Source organism: Plectropomus leopardus, chromosome 18 (assembly GCF_008729295.1).
Source record: "Plectropomus leopardus isolate mb chromosome 18, YSFRI_Pleo_2.0, whole genome shotgun sequence".
In the NCBI taxonomy this organism is placed as follows: Eukaryota; Metazoa; Chordata; class Actinopteri; order Perciformes; family Serranidae; genus Plectropomus; species Plectropomus leopardus.
Window position 1 is genome coordinate 11,238,016 of NC_056480.1, and position 22,863 is coordinate 11,260,878.

General features: G+C 38.5%; 2 protein-coding genes and 2 non-coding genes across 7 annotated transcripts in view; 1 reads left to right on the plus strand and 3 right to left on the minus strand.

Annotated features, from left to right (window-relative positions):
• ptk2aa (protein tyrosine kinase 2aa) overlaps positions 1–9,148 on the plus strand; it is a 77,940-nt gene extending 68,792 nt beyond the window's left edge. For all 4 annotated transcript variants that reach the window (XM_042506100.1, XM_042506097.1, XM_042506098.1 and 1 more), the window contains 7 exons: positions 1,040–1,102; positions 1,669–1,708; positions 2,886–2,989; positions 5,312–5,467; positions 5,712–5,792; positions 7,222–7,307; positions 7,403–9,148. In XM_042506100.1, the coding sequence (XP_042362034.1) occupies positions 1,040–1,102; positions 1,669–1,708; positions 2,886–2,989; positions 5,312–5,467; positions 5,712–5,792; positions 7,222–7,307; positions 7,403–7,520 (648 nt within the window). In that variant the 3' untranslated portion in view covers positions 7,521–9,148. The remainder of the gene's footprint in view (positions 1–1,039; positions 1,103–1,668; positions 1,709–2,885; positions 2,990–5,311; positions 5,468–5,711; positions 5,793–7,221; positions 7,308–7,402) is intronic.
• Positions 9,149–10,482: 1,334 nt separating this feature from the next.
• On the minus strand, positions 10,483–10,555 carry trnav-cac. The gene has a single exon. It is a non-coding gene; the product is annotated as a tRNA-Val (tRNA).
• Positions 10,556–11,584: 1,029 nt separating this feature from the next.
• On the minus strand, positions 11,585–11,657 carry trnav-cac. The gene has a single exon. It is a non-coding gene; the product is annotated as a tRNA-Val (tRNA).
• Positions 11,658–12,505: 848 nt separating this feature from the next.
• sf3a3 (splicing factor 3a, subunit 3) lies at positions 12,506–19,450 on the minus strand. The gene is made up of 17 exons (XM_042506101.1): positions 19,227–19,450; positions 19,065–19,112; positions 18,371–18,423; positions 18,112–18,217; positions 17,945–18,017; positions 17,013–17,104; positions 16,836–16,918; positions 16,578–16,716; positions 16,417–16,485; positions 16,251–16,318; positions 15,934–16,041; positions 15,755–15,824; positions 15,507–15,671; positions 14,059–14,169; positions 13,845–13,935; positions 13,698–13,753; positions 12,506–12,787 (listed from the first exon to the last, which is right to left on the minus strand). Exons 1-17 carry the CDS (start codon positions 19,320–19,322, stop codon positions 12,710–12,712), a joined length of 1,506 nt encoding a protein of 501 aa, XP_042362035.1. The 5' UTR covers positions 19,323–19,450; the 3' UTR covers positions 12,506–12,709.
• Positions 19,451–22,863: the final 3,413 nt, after the last annotated feature.

Sequence of the window (22,863 nt, forward strand, 5' to 3'; positions counted from 1 at the left end):
TGAGCTGTGGAGAGGGTGGAACAAACGAGGAGTCACCCATCAGAGAGAGAGAGAGAAACGGAGAGAAGGGAAACAGAGGGAGATGCAGAGAGATGGAAAAAGTGGGAGGGAGGAACAGACTGAGGGAGAGAAACAGAGAGTGAGGCGGTTGGATCTTTTCTCTGCAGGATTTTGTCTCTGTGGCTCAGTGGAGCTTTTCCTCCTCTGGAAAAACTTCTCTTTCTCTGTCTTTTCCTCTCCCTCCATTCTTCTCTGACTCAGTTTTTCTGTCTTTCTCAGTTCATTTCTCGCAGTCTCATCCTCCACGTTCTTCCTCTCTCCGTCCGTCCCTTTTTCTTCATCACTCTTTCTCCCTCGATGTCTTAAGAGTTTCTCTGCTTGCATCTCTTTCTCTCATACTTTCTGTCCCTCTCTTTCCGCCCTCCTTTCGATGGCCTCCACTCTCTGCTTTCCTCCTCCCGTCTTCTTTAGCCTCTACTCTCCCAGGATGCATCTCTTCAAGGCGTGCTTCACCAAAACGGTACTGAAACAGAGAGAGAAGCAGTTGGAGTCATGCTCAGGTTTTAGTGGCGCCAATATGGACTGGATTTCGTCATGTTACTGTTTCATGCAGATTAATTGGCGCGAGCAGACTGTCAGGAAGTTGTCTGTGTGGAGAGGATTGTGTTTTTCTGCTGCTCTTTATCCTGACTGACTTGATTATGATGTTAACTTTTTGAGGCAGTTGTTGATGGAAAAGTAATAAAAACTTTTTCAGGTCGTATTCATCGGTAGAATTCATGTTTTGCAGAATCATTTTTAGGTTAATTTAGCATTTTTCTGAAGAAATGTGTTTGTTAAGGACCAGATAACTCTAGTTGCTTTGCATTGACTTCTAATATCTGCAAACTGTAGGTTACTATCAAACAGTTTACTGTGTTCATATTTTCTGTTTGTTTGTGAATGTCCGATGCTTTTTTTTTAAAGTGAGTCCAAAACACAGCCTTGGTTATGTGTTTTTTTTCCCCATTAAATTTGTCTTTCTGTTTCTTATCTGCAGAAGGCAGAGTCCAGAAACAGCAGAGGAAGCATCGACAGAGAGGACGGCACACTACAAGCACCGGTCAGTCACTGTGTGTGTGTTTGTTTGTGTGTTGATACTCAAAAGTGTAATTGGAGAAATGCTGAAAAGAGGGATAGAAAAACAGGAGGAGAGCGATAGAGAGTGAAAAAGTGCAAGAGGGAGGCAGAGGGAAAGTATTCAGTCCGACTGACTGACAGAGAGACAGACGGAGGAAACACAGAGGCTGGGAGAGGGAGAGAAAGTATTTCTGTCTGTGTGCCAGGGAGGGTACTGCCTACACACCAACCACATGACCACAGAGGGCTCATGGGAACTTTAAACCCAGAAGCACTGCACAGTTTTACTGTAAATGTGTGTTATAATGTCCTAAAGCTATTCTAAGCATTGACCTTATCGTCTCCACACTGTATCAGCTGGAGCTGAGCAGTGACGGTGCTGCTGTCCATGTCAAATACCATCGGTGAATGTGGTTTATTTTCTTAGGTGAAGTCAGTGTTCATTTTTTTTTAGCAGTTTTTCCTCATATTCATTTGTATCCTTTTATGATTTAGGATAACTGAAAGTTTTACCTGTGTGTCCATGTGTGTATGTTTGTCTCTGCACAGGGTGGAAGCCAACATATCTACCAGCCTGTAGGGAAACCAGGTGAGAGAACCAGCATACAGACATACTCAAAGGGATAGTTTGGATGTTTTGAAGTGGGGTTGTTTACTGTGGACAGAATCAAAATGTATTTTAGCCACCTAAATAAACCCATTATCAGTTAAAGTGTACAGTATTTTAAGAATATTTTCACAGCTTTACCTCGCCGTGATAAGCGATTTCCAAGAGGGAAATGAAGCAGTTATATCTCTTCAAAGTCACCGGACTCCATTGAGGAAAATAGAAATTTAACATGGCAGAGCACGGGAGTTGCTGGTCTGCCTCTCTACCTCAATCAATTAGTTTGTTTCTTTTAATTGTGTGACTTATGAACATAAACTAACTAAGTGATCGAGGCAGCTGTAGACCAGCAGCTCCTGTGATCAGTGCTGTCAAAGAACTGTTTTTCTCAGTGTAGTCTGGTGGTGCTGATGAGAGCATAGATGGGGAAATGCAGCCATTAACCACAAAAAGAGGGCGATAAAAATATTTTAAATATAGCATACACGTAAAGAGATATTTATTTTTTAGGTGGCTAAAGTATGTTTTGCTGCTGCCTCCATACACAGTAGCACATTGTTTAGCTTCCATGTCAGTTCTCCTGCTGCTTTTCCAATGCTGAGAGACATATGCTGTCAATAATATGCGGACTATGGATGAGAACCTCACACAATCCAAAATTCAAATCATCCCTTGAAGTAAAACAAGTGACTACACAGTTTAAAAATCAAATCTCCTCTGTGTAAGTGAAGTTCATTAGTATTATCAGCTAAATGTAGATTAACTATCAAAAGTAAAACTACCTGTTGCACAGAACTGCCATGTTCATACTGTAATACTGTAGCTACTACTTTATATTATTGGAGGATTATTATTGATGTGTTAGAATTAGCTTTACCTCAAAGTGCTTCAACAATAAAATGATGCTAACATGTTTATTAGTTTTTACACCGTTGGATAGTTATATCTCGTATTTCATAAACTGATCACACTTTCTGTTGAATCGTAATAGCTCAAAGTAGCATTAAATGGAAAAACTCATAGTAGAAGTACCTTAAAATTTTATTCATGTAGTAAATGTTCATGCGGTCACCAATTCACAGCAGCATAAAGTAGCTGTTGGCATGCATCATACTTCCCTCCGTACTACGTCACATACTGTCATGCTCCTATTTTACAGAACATGTGGCTCCTCCGAAGAAACCGCCCCGCCCAGGAGCTCCTTGTCACCTTGGCAACCTGGCCAGTCTCTGCCCTGTGGACAGCTACAACGAGGGGGTCAAGGTACTTTATATATGCAAACATCAAAACCTCATCACAGCTATGAACAATGCATCCCCAGTTCAAAAAATTACAGCAGATTAAAATAATTTTGTGGACATTATTTCCTCATTTTGCTCCTATTTTTTGCAACTTTTCCATTCCAGCATATTGTTTTTGAGTTGAGTTCACAGCTGTCTGGTATTTTGCCGATGGGTTGCATGCTGTGCCACGGCATGCCTCGCCTGTGATCGGCTCTGGCCTAATGTGCTGTCCCTCTTCTCTCCCCCTGTGCTCCCCCTCTCTCATTAACATCCATTCACTCATCCTGTTTGTTTCCCTTTCACACCCTGACATCATCTTACTCTTTTTCCTGCTTTTCTGTCACTCTGCATCCATCTCTCCACCAATCAAAATGTTTCCCCTCCCATCACAACTGCTGCACTCCTCAATCCCCCTCCATCTCCTCCCCCGTCCCAACCACACCTCCCTCCCATCTCCTCAACCTCCCCATAGCCGTGGAGGGTAAGACGATCTCTGTGTCCGTCTGTCGTCACCGTAGAGTTAGAAATAGTTACCATCATCATTATGCGCCGAGAAGCTCTCTGTTCTCTATTTTTCTTTACCAGAGGCAGAACAAATGATCAATATTGGCATATCGAACACAATATTTAAGCTTGACCAGAGAAGTGTTTGTGACACAATAATCTCATGGTCATTAGCAAAGATGGTGAAGACTGAGATGTCAAAAAGCTCAGAAGTTGACTTTAGAGCTGCGGAAACTAATAATCACATGTTATGTTTAGGTTTGTAGCTGCCTGAGTGCTGTGAAAAAATATCCCTGGTAAAGGAAAATAAAATCAAAATGTCACCGTAGCTGTTGTTTTTTTTCTTAGATGAATAGACACATTGTTAACTGATAGCTAAATGTTTTCAAGTGCATCTTTAGATAATAACATAGTTACATTAGTTATTAACTGATTACATAAATCTAAATAAGGCTGTGGGATATGGTTATCTTTAACATCATGCTGAAACTTTTTCTCGTTCACAAGCCAACCAACCTCACAAGCACAAAAAATCAACTGCGGCCGAAGGTGATTTTTCATGCTGAGGCGTGTCCTCTGAGCTCATTAAAGGGGCGGCCTGAAAATCACCTCAGTCGTGCTTTAATTATGTCCCCGCCTTAATGGCTGCGACTTAAACAAAATCAGTTAGGCTCTGAGGTTTTGTGAACATTAATTCAGGGTTCCCACAGTCATGGAAAACCTGCAAAAGGCATTGAATTTCACAATCACATTTTCCAGGCCTTGAAAAATCAAAGTCAGGTTTTGAAAAAGTCACGTGTCATGGAAAACCTCCCACATAAAGTAAAATTGACAGCAAATTCATTTTCTGTAGCTGTCAGTGTGACGGAGCACCATTATGCGTCAGTGTGTGACATTTTGTTTACCATTACATATGTTTTGTAATTTTCTCTCTCACTTCCTGTATGCCAGCTATCTAAAATTATGTCAAAAACCTTTGTTATGGGTCACTGAAAAGTCATGGAAAAGTTTGGAAAATGTGTCCATGAAAATGTATGGGAACCCTAAAAATAAAACCTGCTTTTTTTTTTTTCTTTTTCCCCAACGAGGCCAGAAAAACAAAAACAAAGACCAACTCTGATGTGTGTCAGCTTCTTATCCACTCGTTAAAAATGCAAGTTTAAACTTTCAGCGGGTACACAGAGCTCACAGGCCTTTCTCACAGCAGGAATTTGAACTTGCCATAGCTTGTCATAGAAAAGCTCAGGTGTTAGTAATAACTCTAACGATTACTCTGTTGTATTCAGTGATCCAGTTAGAGTCGCAGAAAGCAAGCATGAAAGATACCAGGATCCTGAAATCAAAGCAGCTAAATGGAATTTCCGCCATCATTAATGTTATTATTTACACCTGTGTTGTTCCTAGTGTGACATGTCGAAATGTCTTTTAGGGAAAAGGCCTGTTGGTTCAGTTCACTGTGAGGAAAACTCAAACTGTTGTTTAACGCAGGTGTAACTTTGAGTCTGTCGCTAGGAAACTGACCCTGTGTGTGTCTGCCATCACACTGTACTAACAACCCAACACACTCCTCTGTCACTGTAGAGACGTCAAGAAATCTAGTTTGTAGGTAGAAATGCATGAAGACGGAAATAACAATGAGGCTTTTTAGTGTGAAAATCTAGTCAATACTGCCCCCCAGTGTGTCGTCAGTCTAACTACAGTCATCCTGTCAGCTGAAAGAGTCTTTCTTTGAGAAAAAATGAGAATTTTCTGTTTTCAGTGGCTCATTGTAACGGTAAAACTTTCCTCATTGGTCCAGTTGCAGCCTCAGGAGATCAGCCCGCCCCCGACTGCCAACTTGGATCGTTCTAACGACAAAGTGTATGAGAACGTGACAGGATTGGTCAAAGCTGTGATTGAGATGTCTAACAGGATTCAACCCGCAGCCCCAGAAGAGTACGTCCCAATGGTCAAGGTACGATCAATATTCACTTTCTGACAAAAGTCACAGAAGGTACGACAGCGTGATGCACCTACAGTGATCTTAACTCTCATTTTAGCTCCCTCTAAAGTGATAAAAAAATGTAATATTGCCACGCTTTATGCCCATTCTCGTAAAGTGAGTAGGCAGAAGTTAGAGATCGGTCATCAACAGCTGTAAATGTGCATATCAACTGAAGACGCACGCGAAAATATGTGCGTTTCTGTGTGTTTGGTAGGAGGTGGGTCTGGCGCTGAGGACTCTGCTGGCAACAGTGGATGAGACGCTTCCTGTGCTGCCAGCCAGCACACACAGAGAGGTAAACACACACACACACACACACACACACAGAGAGAGAGAGAGTTACATTTTCAAAACTGAATATCTCAACACTGAAACTCAGAGTAAAATACACTTTTACTTTTATACATATAATCATGCTTTAAACGCAGTGAAGCATTTTCTTTAACTGTCATACGATACACAAGATGTTTTGTTTATCCGATCTGAGTCGCTGCCTGTTCGCTGCAGTGAAACATAAACTCTAACTCCCAGTTCCCAAACTTTGCTATAAGAGCAGAACAATGGTATCGGGATACAGAAGTGATGTTTTTAATCATTAGTTTTAAAATATTAACCATTAAATCTACCTTGACTCTCCAGACTATAAGAATGTTCATTGTTGAAGGATTTGAACACCCTCACAGGTGTTTCCATTTCTGCCTGATTGGACCTCTGCCCAGGCTGAAGTTGGGTGAACTGCGTACTGAAGTGGCCCAGAAGCTTTATCCTATTGATTTTTAAGGCCTTTTTCAGACCGCCTACTCTATTTTTATTTATTTTTTTGACATATCCAGATTGATTTTAGAAAGTCTGGACAGCAGAAAACAAACGAAATGCAGTTTTTGCCGAGCTGATCCAAACCACATTCAGAGGTGGCTGAAAATGGGATTCTAATGGGATTTCTATCAGTGCATCTCAGTCTAAACACTTAAATCAGATTTCAAAGTGTTTTTGTACAACAACAAAAAAAACAACTACATCAAATCCAGAGTGACGGCAGTGCTGGGCAGATCCACTCTGCAACAGTTGGTGGACAGACGACAAAATAAAGAGTTTTGAGGACGAAATGATGGATCTCTTTTTAATAATAAAAGTAATGACTTTATTATAGCACCTTTAAAAGCAGAGTTTAAAAAGTACTCTGACGAGGAAAGCAAAAAGCAGAAACAGGATACTAAGAAGACAGCACAGCAACAGAAAGCCCAACAGTCTTAACTGGACACAAGCGAGACAAAACTAGAGTAGAGTTAGAATAAATATTAAAACAAAAGGACAAATAATACAAGATGCAGGACGCAAAATGTCAATATGAAGTAATACAACTAAAAAAAACAAAAACAACAAAAGTATTTAAAAAAAAAACATGAATTATTAATTAATTTAAAAAATAAGAAATTATTTTTTTAAAAAAACAAATGAAGAAAAATACATAATTAAAACAAATATTTGTCATACTTACCTGTTGGAAAGCTGCAGTTACTGACACCCACGTCATTACCATAGCAACCCACGCAGATGTTTGGTGATTCTGGACACAGATCTGATCTGATTGCTCGCTTTAAGAGCCTTTTTTTAAGATCTGATCAGAGAAACAGATCTGATTTGTCTGCAGTCTGAACAAACCGCAGCCTCAGTTTCTTTAGCCTTTAGTTTCTTTCTTTGACTTTTCGTCTGTGTCGTCTCAGATTGAGATGGCTCAGAAGTTGCTGAATTCAGATCTGGCCGAGTTAATAGCGAAAATGAAACTGGCCCAGCAGTACGTCATGACGAGGTACGCACACATGCCACACGCCTCACTGATGATGATGATGATGATGATGATTTACTGTGCAGCGATGGCCACACAGTAACTGTTCTCTGTTTCAGTTTACAAAAGGACTACAAGAAACAGATGCTAATGGCAGCTCACGCCCTCGCAGTCGACGCCAAGAACCTGCTGGACGTCATCGACCAATCACGACTCAAGATGATCCGTCCGCATTAGTTCCTGTCGCCGTGGAGATGGAGAGCGCAGTAGCCAATCACTAAGAGAACATTGAGATGGATATCAGTGACAGACGGATTCAAAAATGAACTGATGGACAGCAGACATGACTGAAACAATCAGCGCCCTCCTCTCCTCCTGCACACATTCATCGCTTCCTTTTTCTCTCCGGCGACGCTCAACGTTTCGGTCAATATTGTGTTGTTTTGTACTTTCGTTGCATTATTTGCTTTTGTATCCAGAGAAACGCTCCTCTCCTGCATCATCGAAGATGATTTTTTTTTTTTAAATCATCCATTAAGACTCTTTAATCTTTGAAGAAAGTGAAACAGGTTTCGGAGGCTCGCTCGAAGGACTGCAGAATATTTTGGTGAATGGACGCGCCGAAATGTGCCGCACGAACACGACTAACACTCTCCACACACGCAGGATGTAACAACTGGAACTGAAGAGCCAGGACGAGGAGGAAAATGAAGATGACATGATAATGTTGTTTAAATATGCTTTTATATCATTATTAATTATTATTATTACTATTTTCAGCCTCTGCTCTCACAGTATCTTCAGTTTTCCTCTTGATAATTCAGTGAGCAAAAATAATTGATTTACAGCAGTTCATAAATGTCATAATCTCATCTCTTTTCTTTCGTCTTCTTCCCTCTAGATCTCTTTATCTCAGGCATCAAGAGATGGCATAACAATGAAATATAAAAGCTGTATTTTGAAGAAAATGTCACAGGCCACTTTTTAAGTTAACTTGCATAGTAATTATACAAAGAAGCTATATTTTTAACACGTTTCTGAGGCATGAATTGCTAGTGAATAAGGGAGAGGCGTGAATGAGGAGGAGTGAAGGGACACAGGGGTGAGAGACAGAGGGAGGCTGGGTTTTTTAATTTACAATAGAGGTCCTAATTATTCTGTACTGCACTGCAATTGACTAAAAACGAACATTTCACTCAAATTATATCAGTTCACTCCGTATTTCTACATTTTCTTTGCTGCAACCTGCACGTCATTTTTGCAGTAAATTAATGTTTTCTTCATTGCTTGTTTTGCATATTGAAGCCAAATGTGTTAATTCATCTGTTTTAGGTTCCTTCTGTCCCGTTTGTCTTCTCACAAATATTCACTCAACAACATGCAGTGCAAGATTTCACTCTAAGCCCTCAAGTTTCCTTCGGTTTTATCCAGGAACTGGATTTTCAGGGATGTAACAAAAATTGAGTGAAGTTTTAACATAAATAATACTCTGCAGTTTCTTGTTTTACTCCTCTGAAACAAACACACCTTGAAACAGTTTTGGATTAAAGGCCAAAATGAGGCACAGGTCTCAATCATGTCCAACATAAGTTCTTTATCTCCACTTTTTTCCTTCCCTGTCTTTTTACCGTCCTCCACTGGAGTTATTTAGACCTTTATTCCCGCTCTTCTTCTGCTCCGTCACTCTCACATTTCTTCTTTTTCTCCCTCTGTTGCCACCCCTCGCTCCAGCCTCGTCTTCCTCTCTGATTCTCTCTCCATCCCGCTGTTCCCTCTCCCCTGAGGTGAGCGGTATTCTCAGGAAGGAGTCACATGTACAGTTGCTAAACCAAGCAAATAAAAACACTGTTATCGTTAAAAAATAATGTGAGATTCTGTCTGCTCCTTTCTGTGTGTCTGTCCCAAAACTGTGTGCATAAAGTAGCTATGACGGGCCCCAGTGTACGATAACACAGGAAACTTCTGACAGATTTGGCGCCTAAACTAGCTGCCAATTATTATATCATCACATGATCAAATGAAAGCCTGCCATTGGACATTATTATCATACCACCCAACAATCTTTATTGTCTATCTATATATTACAAAAGAAGGAAAATAAATTATAAATATTTTTGATAGTTTATGTAGAATAGGCGCTAATTTTGTTATCGATAGCCACAGATAATTAAAAAAGACAAACAAAAATGGCATGAGTTGGGCCCTTTTGATGACATAAAGCAAATGGCAACATTTTTTAACTTAAATTTACTGAAATTATTGAAACTAGTTACATGTAATGTGTTACTCCTCAACACTGTGTGTGTGTGTGTGTGTGTGTGTGTGTGTGTGAGTAGTCTAAAGTTGACTAATGTTAACATAAATAAACTAATCCTCCATTAGTCCAACAGTTGTTTGGTTTTTAAAGAAAAATGGGGGAGTAGCCCTGATTAGCTGCAGCTGTGGACACGTGACTCATCAATTTGCTTCTTCACAAACAAGTTGCAAACTAATGTTTGACAAAAAGTGGACACCTGGAAGGGGACCTGGAAGGGGACACCTGGAAGGGGACACAGCCGACTCCACCTGCCTGCAGCTCCGCTCCCAGGTGCAGCAGTCATGACAGTCAAAGTTTATTGGGTATATTTGTCCTCTGCAACACACTTAAAGGCGGAGTTTCTGCTAATTATGCTTTCTAGTTGATGGGAGGCTAATTAGCTAAACTAAAGAGGAGAAACGCAGTTACAAAGCTTTATAAAAAGGCTACTAAATGGACGTTAAAGTCTCAAAGTTCAACCTGCGTGGACTTCAGTATTCTGCTAACAGTATTTGTTAAATTTTCTGTTGAACATTTGACAATTTGTTTCCTGTTTTTTTTTGTTTTTTTTTCCAGCTATTGTCTCGGTCTAAATGTGCAAAGAGGATGACCATGTGCTAACATTAGCGTTTTGCTAGCTCTGAATTTGTGAATACACAATTCAGCGGGAAATGTCACATTTGACGCTTCAAACGACAAAAAAAAAATAAAGATTAATGAGGTCGTTAATAAGTCTGAGGGGAAAGTTGACTCATATATTCAGTAAGTTTTATGTGGTAATGTTAGATGTTTAACGCACACTGTCACACAGACGTACATTTAGCTCTTCACACAGCGTGTGGGATTATTTCTTTGTTGTTTTGTTTTATTTTCACACACAAACAAAAAAAATGAGCATAAATGTGTTTCCGCCCGGTTTCGAACCGGGGACCTTTCGCGTGTGAGGCGAACGTGATAACCACTACACTACGGAAACTGTTAAAAACTCATCTGTGACGTTATTTCCGTTTTTTGTTAGTGACTGAGAACAGCATTTTTAATTTTCCAGGATTAATTGGTCTGATTTGGGAAGAAACTGGGTTAAAAAAGAAAAAAATGTACCGGAAGATTACCTGAGAAAAATCAAAACAAACAAACAGGAAAGTAAAAAACAAAACACAAACAAAGGAAACTGCTTAAAAAAATCCCCTTACAAATTAAAGCGTTAATGGACGTGGGGTCTATAAGATATACACGGAGTCTGACTAATAACAGGAAAACAATCAGACACGCCAGTAGAAACCTATATGTAATGAAATCTAGTTTACTGCTCCAGTAAGTAGCTCGATCCTTAGTAACAATCTAGCAACGGACACGTTTTTCTAAATATAAGCTTTCTACAGATAGTTGGGTTTCCCAAACTAAATAAATAACCCAGATATAAACCCAAAAATGCTTGGCTTGCTCAATCTTGTTTTTTGCGATTAAGATATTTGCTAAAAACGTTTTTTTCTTTCCATAAAGAGATGTAACAACTATATCCACAAATTTTACCTGTATTTTTAAGTTAGTAGCTCCGCGTCGCCCTAGAGCAACAAAAAAAAAGTCAGAAATAATTTAAGAAAAAAAAAATCACATGTTGTTATCTAACAAAATGGTCTGATTCAAACCATATTTGATGGGTTTTATTCTTTCAAAAATGTTTTCACTGCAGTCACTCACTGAGCTTATATTAGTGACTCCCACGTTTCCCATCATGCCTAGATCTGGACTGAGTAGTTTTTATTTTGCTGTTTTACGTGCAAACGTGCAATGTCAGATTTTGTCAGTGTTTATAATGTCTGTTGAGAACATGATGGTTTATGTTTTACTCATCTTTCTGTGAATTTACTCTAAACCGTAAATGAATTTATTATTCATAAATTGGCTGTCGTTGTAATTCTTTGGCTTGGAAGTGGTATTTGAGTTTTTATGTCTTCTGTAATTATCTATATACTCAGTAAATATTTTGAAAACAATAAAAGTGTGTTTCCGCCCGGTTTCGAACCGGGGACCTTTCGCGTGTGAGGCGAACGTGATAACCACTACACTACGGAAACCGATATCAACGTCTGCATGAAGTAAGTGTTTTAAACTTTCTGGTTTTTCTCGGTGGCATGAAAATTAGGTTGATGGTGCATGATTTCCTGAAGTGGTTACTGTAAGTCATTTCTCGGTTCCCCGTCTTACATGACGAGACGCAAGAATTGTTTCCATTCATCACAAAACATTAGAAAATAGGATCCAGCGCGAGGAATACCAAAGTTTTCCTTTCAACAGTAACATCATTGTTATGGTCAGATAAAATGAAATACTGCCATCTGCTTTTTTTCTCCCCACATCTTTTCTTTTAAAAAAAACAAAAAACTTTGTCTTCATTGTGCATCGAGCGCTGTGTCTGGCTGTGAAACACCATAAATATGCTGATTCTTAAGTGTGTTGAGCATAAAATCCTAGAAATGTCTTAAACTGAAACACTGGGTGGATGTCTTACTCAAAAGACGTGTTTTCTGCAGTATCAAAGAATTAAGACTAATGTTGATTGTGACGTATAGTCTGATGGTTATAGTTTTATATATATGATCTTTGCCAACAGAAAACCTTTACTTGCTCTATTTGTGTTGCACTATATGTGATCATATTTTGGCAGACAAGGCTTTTGCCAACAGCAGGTTTACTCTTAAAAAGAAATATGACTATGTTTTATTACTCCAGTGTTAAACACCACCATAAAATCACAGTACACTGTCCTACATAAAGAGTTAAAATATGCTTACGAGTCAATTGCAACAGTAAATCAAAACACACTCCCAGAGGTCTGTCTCTGCACAGCTGCTGTTTTGTCTAAACACCGATAAAAATCCTTCTGAACACCACAATTTAACAAACAAGACATAAAGACAAACAGCACAGTGACAAAAGTACTCCGTTTATTATAATGATCAATGGTTGCCACATTACAAAGTTATCAAAGGGAGGAACGAAGGCGTTAAACATTACTACATACAAATAAAAAGAAACATTGGTGATAAAAAATATATCAAATTTTAGGACACTCAGACGTTACATTTTTTCCACTTAGTCTATGTGACTTGGTCATATTCGCCTCAGTCTACAGCAAGCCTTGTCTCTTCAGATCCTCATAGGTCTTCTTGTTGACCACGTTGCCACTCGAGTCCTCGTACTCTTCCTGAAAATCACACGGTCATGGAATAAGCATTACAGCGTAAGTAGGGGTGTCAGTTAATTTTGCTTTCAGTAACCTGACACCCATTAACCATTAAATCAATTCTTAAGGGAAAAAAACCTCAACAGCAAAATGTGAAACATACAGAGTTCCCACTTACTGTCAGGGACAAAATTTCAAAAAAATTTCCATGACTTTTTTTTTTTCTTGCCAAGCGTTTTTAAAACATATGATTCAAACTCTGTTATTACATAATGTAGCATCCCTCATGATGTGTTCAAAGACCGTCAAAAACTGGAATATCCAACAACAGTTTGTCTATTATAAATTATTATAAATGGTGTCATTTTGGAGATTAAGCCTTTCAAAAATTTAAGGGGAAAAAATCTAAAAGAAAATTGACAAATGTTAAAGAAAAAAAATTTTTAAAAAAGAAACATTTTTAAATAAATTAGGCCTATATATTGTAATCATCTCAATCGTAAATTGTGCTACCAAGGAGAAAAAAATATTTTATGAAAAAAGATTTAAGTTTTAAAGATAAAAGTTTCACAAATAAATATTGTTTGATTGCAGCAAAATGTATCTAGTGCACTAAAAAAAAGCAACTGACCTTATTATTCCACTAGGCTGCCAAACCATTAATTTGTATTTGCAATATTAATAATTTGTTTTAGAAAAACACTGATACTTTGTGTCCATGCAAAATATCACAATACTTTGCTGTATCTATTCCCCCGCCAGCTCTACTTGTTACAGTTTGTTCTTAATGTGTCACAGCACGATGTTATTACTTCTAAACTGAAGAGTAGCAAAATCATCCTGTGGACCAACACGCACAACTCGTTCAAAATAATCACTGCGGTTAACCCTTGATATCCCTGGTAAGGAAGCACTGCATCAGCGAACTCACCTCTGTGTCCGGCTGCCATCGCTCCGATGCTTTCTGGGACTTCAGCTTTGCCCACACTGAAAAAAAAACAAACACAAAACAGCTCTGAAAACTAGTTTCCAACATTCTCCACAGTCCGGATGTTCATTACAAGACAAAGACTCTTACAGGAGACGGCGTCCTCAATCTGTGTGACGTTGGCGAAGTGGGCAGTGTTGGGGATTCCCAGACAGCGCATACCGTGAGCGTGCCTCCATTCCTACAGAAACAAAAACGTACTTTCAGTTATTTTGTTCTGTCAAGTTGACCGTGAAAATCAGTTTACGACGCTGCAGATTTTAAACTCCCTCTGTGACAGTGAATCCATGACTCAACAACATACCGCAAAGTGCCTCTGAAAGGCTTTGGGTCCCCTGTACGTGTAGTTTCCACAGATCTCACAGTTGTAGTTGATGTTCAGCCCGTGGAGTTTATAGAGCCAGTAAGGAATTGGCTGGAGGGAGTAAAACAGCAGTCAGGAAACAAAGGAGACACTGTGACACGTCTACATAAAAAATAAGCAGCACGGGAAGTAGAGCATTGTAAGAGCGGGATTTTGCAGCGCCAGTTTGGATGAAGATTTAGATTGAGCATTCCCAAAACTGCTGGTCAGGATCAACAAGTACGAAGAGAAGAACAAACATTTTTAAGGACTAGAGGTGCAAACCATAGATCATATATAACGACGGACAACATGAAAGTTCCCCCAAAAGTGTAACATATCCTTCTCGGTCTTCCCCTGATGTCTGTCTGCAGTACAGGTCATAAAGCCCGCCCCCTCCATGTTAGTGAATGGGACACGGGCCAAACTCAAAACTCATAAATTTGGATGGTTTCTGACACTGAAAGTAGTTCTCATCAACCTGATGTTTGTTCAAGTGATTGTTTTTATGAGTTTGGTTTTAATGAGTTATACAGTTATACAAAACGGAAATTTTCCGCCATGATTGACAGATGTGTCAACCGATCCGTGTGCTTGTGTTTAAAGGCGCTGCTCGCGATTGGCCTGAGGGTGTTTTGGCTGGAATTTCCCCACCGCAGATATCACTCCTGCGCAGGCTCTTTGTTTTTGATTTTTGTTGCTCTTTGTTTGTTAATTATATCAACTGTGGACGCTAATGTGTTTTTTATGCTCTTTACAGCTCCTGCTGGTAAAAGACACGACCGAGAAGTTCATAAATCAACGTTACAGCCGTTACAGGTGATTTCAATTCAGCAGCGATCTGTTTTAAGCACATTAAAAGTCTATTTAGCTAATTTTCAGCATTTTTTTTTTCATTGATGTTAGGGATGCACCATTTGTGAAATTGGCCAAAACCAAAAGTTTTCTTGTTTGTTTTTTATTCTCCCTTTTGTGCCAGGTAAACGAATAAATCTTCATTAGAAAAAAATTACTTCACTGTTTTAAAGTCATTTAGTCCTTCATTACATAACCTTTAGATCAGCACAATTGTAATCATTTCTCATTTATTAAATAGCCTTTAACATTAAAACATCTGTTTCTAAAACCTTTTACTATATTTGTGTGTGTTTGTCAAATATAAGTAATTTATTTTGCTTTGAAAACAACAACAAATATTCAAGTTTCACACTAAAAAATACATTTTACAAGATATCACGAACGCATCATGAGAACATCAACAACAACACAACAAACTGGATCTAAATTTGTTCTGCAAACGACCTGTTTTGCATTCAAAACGGAGATTTTTGCCTAAAGGTGACAAAGTTTACACCTCTGAGGACATTTGTCTGTGCTGTTTTTGGTTTCGTGCAGAGGTGCAGCCTCACCTTGCCGTCCCAGCCCAGTGGCAGGTTCTTGGGGTTGTAAATGATCTCGTTGTCTTCGTCTTCGCTCTCGCTCTCGCTGAGCTGCTCCTCCTCCTCTTCCTCGCGCTCTTCTCCGGTCCTAGCCTGTTTCCTCTGGACGTTCTCGTGAGTCAGCTGCCTCTGCTCCTGTAAGCGCAGATGATGATCAAAACTGTCATGTTTGAGCCTACGAGAGTGTACGCTGTTAACCTCCGGAAATATTCACTCACCCCGAGGATCTCCACATATTCATAGACTTGAGCCTCCAGGAAGCCAATTTCCTTGTTCCTTTCTGTGTCTCTGCAAAATTGATGGATGGAAATGGTTATAAATTGGGTTAATGAACGCTATCATAAGACACCGTCAGCATTAGACTGATGGGTTTTTTTTTTTTTTTACACCCGTTTACTTTTTAGGGCCTTTGGCTTTGGGATTCTTGGCGAACAGCGACGGGTCCAGTGACTCCAGAGATTTTCCTTTCGTGCTGAAGAGCCTCTGAGCTCTCTCCTCCAGTGTCCTGTCCAACACACAGAGACACAGTCATTGAGCTGTCCCAGCTGCATCACGTGCCTCGACGGTAACCCCAGATTCACGAAAACTCCCATCAGATTTCATCTTCCATGTTTCATGTGATCATTCAAACCCAAACAATAACCTTTCCCTAACCAAAGGCTTTTTGTGCCTGAACCTAACCAGACCTTCAAAAACCGCCAATAACACCCTTACCCTCCACATTTCAGTCCCAGTGCCATGAGGGCAGACTTCAATCTGTCCAGACCCAAAGAGGCCAACTCCTGTGGAAAAGAATAAGAAAGAGACCGTCAGTACAAGCATGAATAGACAAGTGTTATTTTGAAATGTTAAATCTTCAAGCATGAGCACTGTGTTTTACCTCCCAAGAAGAAAAGGCAGAGAGGTCCAGATGAGCTCCAGCATGTGTCAAAGCACTACTTGTCTCTTTCTGCAATTAAAAAAAAACAAACAAAAAAATAGGTCATGTGATATGCACCACTAAAGCTCAAATCATCATCACATATGAGAAGGAAAACTTACCGGCCAGCCTGGAAAGGTCCCGTTCTCCCATTTCTTTTCAAAGTCTGTCAGGACTTTACCGTAGAGCTCGTTTTGGTCCAGCAGAGGTTTGACCCGGTCTGTGTAGTCCTGCAGATACTCCAGCAGCATCTCCAAATACCTGCACACACAGACACCACTTTGCATTTTCTCGTCTACGCAGATTTATTTATTTTCTGCTTCTTGTTCCACACAGGTGTCAGCAGTCGGTTCTAACGGGAAAAAGCACGATGGACCTACTTCTTGTATTCAGCGTTCTTCCTGTCCTTGGGGATGTCAAAAAGCTGGTCGAATGAAGACAGGTAAGTGATATACTCCAGTTTCTGTTGGGTAAATGTATACGTCATGGTTAGAAAAAAAAATAATACTTAGTTTGGAGGAACAACATGAGCGATGCAGACTTTAAGAGATCCGAACCTCAGCTCCCTTCAGGTTGATGTATTTCAGGTAGCAGTCGTGGAGGTCGAGGTAGCGGCCGTATCCTTCCTCATCTGTGAACTCCACCAGGTCTGTGGAAGATAAACAAAATCAGAAACATTCGTCTTAAGTTTTAGTTTGAACAGAGGTAGAGCTAACCTCCTACAGAACAAACCTTCGAAAGCCAGGCTCAAATGTATCACAAGACTTACAGGGTTCCTGCAGCAGAGGGCAAAGCAGAGCTAAGACTTTTTAAGACTTTTTTAATGCCACTCGGGATAAAATTTAAGACCAATTTTACAATAACCTAAACTGCAAAAAAATAAAATATATATGTAATAAAAAACATGAACCAACCTTTTAACAATTTTGCCCAAACACCTATTGTAACAAAAGAACATTACACTTTTGGTCCAGTGATAAAGTCAGATCTGGTTAGAAATGGGAAATACTGAGCTTTTATTTGTGATTTTTATTACTGATTTTGTGTGCTTCGCTGTGTATGTGGGATTATTCCACCGCTTTAATTCACATCATTAAGAGTTTAAAAACATGAATTCAGTAAATTATTTAAAAAATAACTAAATGTGACGAATTATTTTGTGATTTTTACAATGCGACGTCAGGAAAAAGCAATTCATAACATCCTACTTCAAATGTCTCAGTATTTTTAAGACATCTGAAAGACTTATTTAAGACATTTTAATACCAATTAAGGCCTTACTTTTAGATTATTCAATACTATGCCTTTTAAGACTTTTTAAGGATACGCGGGAACCCTGGATGTAGTGAGTGTGCCACCTAAACCTGGACTTTATGTTGGAATTTGACTTTGAATTAGGCCTTGATTTAAGCTAATTTCAGCTTTAAAAAAAAGGGAAAACAGCCAATTAAGATGAAATTGTTTATGTTGAAACTGGACGGAGACGTACTCTGAGCCTCCTCGCTGGGGTTGTCTCTGGCCTTCATCAGCTCCTCAAACTCTGCAGACATGGGGATGGAAATCTGCAGGATACAAACGATTGCATTATTGTTAATTCTCAATTTCAAAACGTTTACAGAGTCTTATTTGAGCATTCACAAATAACTGGTTAACTACCTCATTTGGGTGCTTTCTGTGAAACTCCTTGATCTGTTTCAGTCTGTTGTAGAACTCAGCAAACTCATTTGGTCCTGAGATCGCAGCAAGTTCATCCTTTCTCATTCTGTCGATGAGGGAAAAAAAGATTTTCTTGTTCAAGCTGAACGGTTAAGTGATTATTCTGCATGCAATAATCCATAAAAAGAAGTGATTATAAGTTGTATTCCCATTTCCCGATTGATAGAGCAAATTAAACTGGAACAGATTGGTCACTTACCCATCTTTGTCTTCGTAGGAGTCCCTGAGATTTGCGCTCACTTCCATATATCTCTGTCAAAAGTTAAAAAAAAAACAAAACATTAACATTAAACATGGCCATATAATTTACTGGACTCTGACCTGCGTTGCTCTCTTTTATATTAAGAAGGTGCTTTATTTTGTTGTTTTTTAAAAGCAAAGTTAAGTCTGATTTTTAGACAAATCACCTTATTCTTGTTGAAGCATTGCGGGTAAGTAACCACCTATACATTAAATTAAACTTTCTACAATCAAGCACTGATATTCAAAAATAAACCACTAATGTCCTAAATGCGGTCCCATGCTGAAGTAGGCTTTTATGTAGGAATATGGTTATAAAAGTGAGTTAGGTGGATCTTCATTTTATCAAAAGGTAAGTGCAAATATTAAGTAAAACAGCACCAGGTTCAGTGGTGAGTTTAAAGCTTTGTAACATAAAAAATGTTGACCTTCACATAGAACAGCTTGACTTAATAAAAAGAGATGAAAAGATGGATAAATTAGATTATTTAAAATGTTTGTGGAAATTAAGAACATGTGAATCCATTGGCTTCTAAGGCCTAATATTTATTAAATCAATTTAATTAAGAAAATGTTATTTAATTTATGATCAGTAATAAATCGCTGGCTAGCCGGTGCTGAATAAATAAAAAAAAAACTCTTTCTCAACTTACATCCAGCATTGCTCTTGTCCGATGGTCGGAGTTAATCTGTTCCCGCAGCTGTCAGAAAAAAATACAATATACATTTTAAAACACAAGTTAACTTGCAGAAGTCTTCTGTTTGCAGTATTGATTAGCAACAGTGCTAATGCTAGCATGGAGCGAATAGCTTACCGTAGACTTCTTGTGTAACATTTCCTTAGTTTTAGCATCCATTAGCCTCTCTTTCTCCTCGTGATAGCGACGCTGTTGCTCTAAAATTGTCTCCATTGTTTATAAATGTGTCGTGTGTTTCTTAAAGACAAGATAAGGCTTTTATTTAGGTAAAGTAGAATAAAGAAGAAGCCGCCTCCGCCGTGTCGGCTACGTTTGTTTTCAATGGCGCATGTTGAGGAGCTAACGTCCGTCACTGTACACAGCGTAGAGAAACATCGACCAATTAAAAGGTTCCGCAGTGGTGACATTGTTCGCACGAAGCATGGACAATATTATTTCTAAAATGTCGATTGATATTTTAAAAGAGAAATGTGATACCGAAATGTGCCAGGAAATTATGGGTACTTCTGTCTCTATATGGTAGTTATGATAAGACATTTAGGGGTCTACCTGAGGTGTTTTAATCCTTTAAAACCCAAGGAAATTGATTTCATTCATTATTTATTATTATTATTATATCATTTATTATGTATTTAAAAAAAACATGGGGAAGAGCAATGAGCGAGCAACTTGGTCCAAACCTTGGGAAGAATTAGTAAAAAGTCAGAAAAGAAAATTACCTGAAAGTAATCTAAATAAATAAATAAAATAAAATCACTTAAAAAATGCCAGGAAATTCATTTTGTGTTTTTTTTTTTTTTTCTGTAACAATTTTAAATTTATAGGTAAGAGAATTGTAAATATAGTTGTCTGGACATTTTTCCTCCGTTTTTTTAAAACATATCTAATAATCCCCTGAATATTTTTTCACCTTTTACCATTATTTCTGCAATTTGAGTGACTTTTTTTTGCCAAGTTGCTCATTGTGTTTGTACCCCTATGTTTTTTTAAATAAGTAAAATCAATTTTCTCATGTTTCAGATGCTTAAATGCCAATGAAAGGCGCCTGAATGCAGCACCTGAAAACTGATGTCGATCTACGTGTTAAATAGTTTGAGATATTGTTCATTTTAACTGCAGCCTATTAAGTGGCCCCAATGTTTTAGATTAATTCAAGAATGGGCCTTTGCCTCCCCGCAGCAGCAGGTCACCAATCCACAGGTTTCATTAACATCACTGCTGTAACAGGGCGGCGCGCGTCTGAGTTCCTGAACTGTAAATTATTAACATCCAGGAAATTGGTTTTTGAGATCTTGATGCCCACTTTCCAAATGAGACGGACTGTCAGTCTGCACTGTATCCCTCTCTTTTGCACTTCCTTTGTATCCTACAGCATCATTAAAGACTGCCGTAACGCTCCACAGAGCACATCGTTTGCGCGGACTCGCAGGAGCGCGCACGGAGGCGGTCTGATCTGTCAAGCTCGCGCAAACAAAAGAAAACATCGGGACTGAGGATTCACTGCCCAGTTCCTAAAAGACAAAATACTCATACTTTTAACCGTTTGCAACCTGGAAAGACGTCAGTTTTCTTGTACTGTAGTCAGACACTTTTTACTCGCATTTAAACAACGTGAGCAAAGTGGTGTGATTTAGATGAAAATTAAAAATAAAAACATATGGGTAAAGAAGCAATCAGCAACTTGTCTTGTAAATTGCAATTTAAGAAAAAAGTAGATGGGTGAGAAGAGAATGACCTGAAAATAATCTTAGAAAAGAGAGAGAATTATTAGAAAATTATAGTGAAAATATCAAGAAAAATGAAGCCAATAATAGCAATAGTAATAATAGGCCTAATAGCTATATTATTATTATTATTAAAATGATAATAACTATATATATATATATATATATATATATATATATATATATAGCTTTTTCAGGTCATCTGCTATTTTTGTTCTTTTACCTTTTAAAAAAATTGTGAATGTTTTTGTAACTTTTTATTAATAGTACTTTACTGCATTTCTTTTTTAGTTGCTCAATACCTTCTTTCTTGTTTTTGAAAAAAAAAAAAACAAGCCAATGTGTTTAGGTTTTAAAGGGTCAGTGAAACAGAGCAGTAGGTTACTATGGTGTATTGGATAATATGTTGTTTTGCAGCCAAATGATTTGAAAATTAAATCATTTATGTAGTCATTTACACAGATTTTTCTTAAATGTGAGTCATTTTTGATTTCGGGAGCATCAAAAAGGCAAAGCAAGCCAAGGTTTGACACTTTTTTAGTCCAGATTAAAGGTCTTTTCTCTCCAAGAGCAACAACTGAAACAACCTGACCATATGGAGGAGAACAGCAGTATAATGTTAAAAATTTCTATTGAAAGTTGAAAACTGACTGTCAGTAATTAATCATTGTTCCACATTGTTCAAAAATAGCCAACATATGCTACTGGCATGAGCACATTAAGAAGAGAGAGTGGGCCCTGAGGCACAGATATGCCAAAGGCCCCACCACTCTCCTACATCAGAGCAAGAAACTCAAAATTTATGTTGATTTTGCATCATTTTATAATGTCTTGCATCTCTTTGTTGTTTTCATATACCTTTTGTTGGTTGTTTTTAGACAAAAACATAAAAATAGAAAATGAAAAAGAATAAAAATAAACAAATGACAACAATATATTCCATGTAAAAAAAAAAAAGGATCTCTGTGATACACATTCAAGCAAGTATAATTTACCATAAATAAATATCCACATGGAATTATCATGCCATATAAAAACCTGCAGCAAAATCTCCACCAGTCTCCACACCACCCAAGTCTCTGCACCACCCAGTACCCCAGTTATGAGTCCCTGTATCATTTATCACCTTGTCAGCACATAGGACAAAACATTTCTTGTAGAAAAATCTACTCACTGCTGGTAGTCTACAAATAGAGATGTCTACAAGAAATCTTCTGTCCCGTGTGCTGTCAAGGTGATAAATGATATGGTTGGCTATGCCAATGCCTGTACCTGAAGCAGTGCTTACATGTGATGCCACTCCTTCATAAGTCAGTTTTCCCCCGAGTAGAAAAAAGTCTGAACACTCCCATGGTCTGAGGGCCACATTTGGCCAGACTTTAGACATGACTGCAAAAAACATTTAAAAAATGGCAATCGAAAGCGATATAGATTATAGTCAGTCAGTCATTTTCTGAAACCGCTTGTCCTCATAAGGGTCGCAGGGGGGCTGGAGCCAATCCCAGCTGTCATCGGGCGGAAGGTGGGGTACACCCTGGATAGGGTGGGGCCGACACATATAGACAGACAACCATACACGCTCACAGTCACACCTAAGGGCAATTTAGAGTCACCAATCAACCTGAGCTGCATGTCTTTGGACTGTGGGAGGAAGCCGGAGACCTACATATATAGATTACATTATAAGCAATATATTACAATAAAATGTCATTAAGAATAGAACAATTAAGCCATGAAAATGATTTTTTGTTGCATTGTGCAGTTGTGTAAACATACAGCTTAGGCCTATATGCAGAATAGTGAGGCAGAAATAAGAAATAACCTCTTATATAAAATAGTTTTTGTCTTTAATTCAGTCTGACTTTATTTATAAATGTATCATCTCACGCACGCAAAAACAAACAAAAACAACAACAACAACAACAACAAAAAAAAAAACAAAAGCGCGTGCTCATTCATACCTTTATTTTGCCAGCCCAAACCGGAAACGCTTTGTGTAATTACAGATGACGTGACAGTGGCGGTTGGCA

Coding starts and splice junctions, on each gene's coding strand:
- sf3a3 (XM_042506101.1), bottom strand. CDS start 19,322: ATGGAGACAATTTTAGAGCAACAGCGTCGCTATCACGAGGAGAAAGAG. Junction 16,486..16,577: donor GGACCTTTCCAGGCTGGCCG/GTAAGTTTTCCT, acceptor TTTTAATTGCAG/AAAGAGACAAGTAGTGCTTT. Junction 15,825..15,933: donor AAAGCCAAAGGCCCTAAAAA/GTAAACGGGTGT, acceptor TCAATTTTGCAG/AGACACAGAAAGGAACAAGG.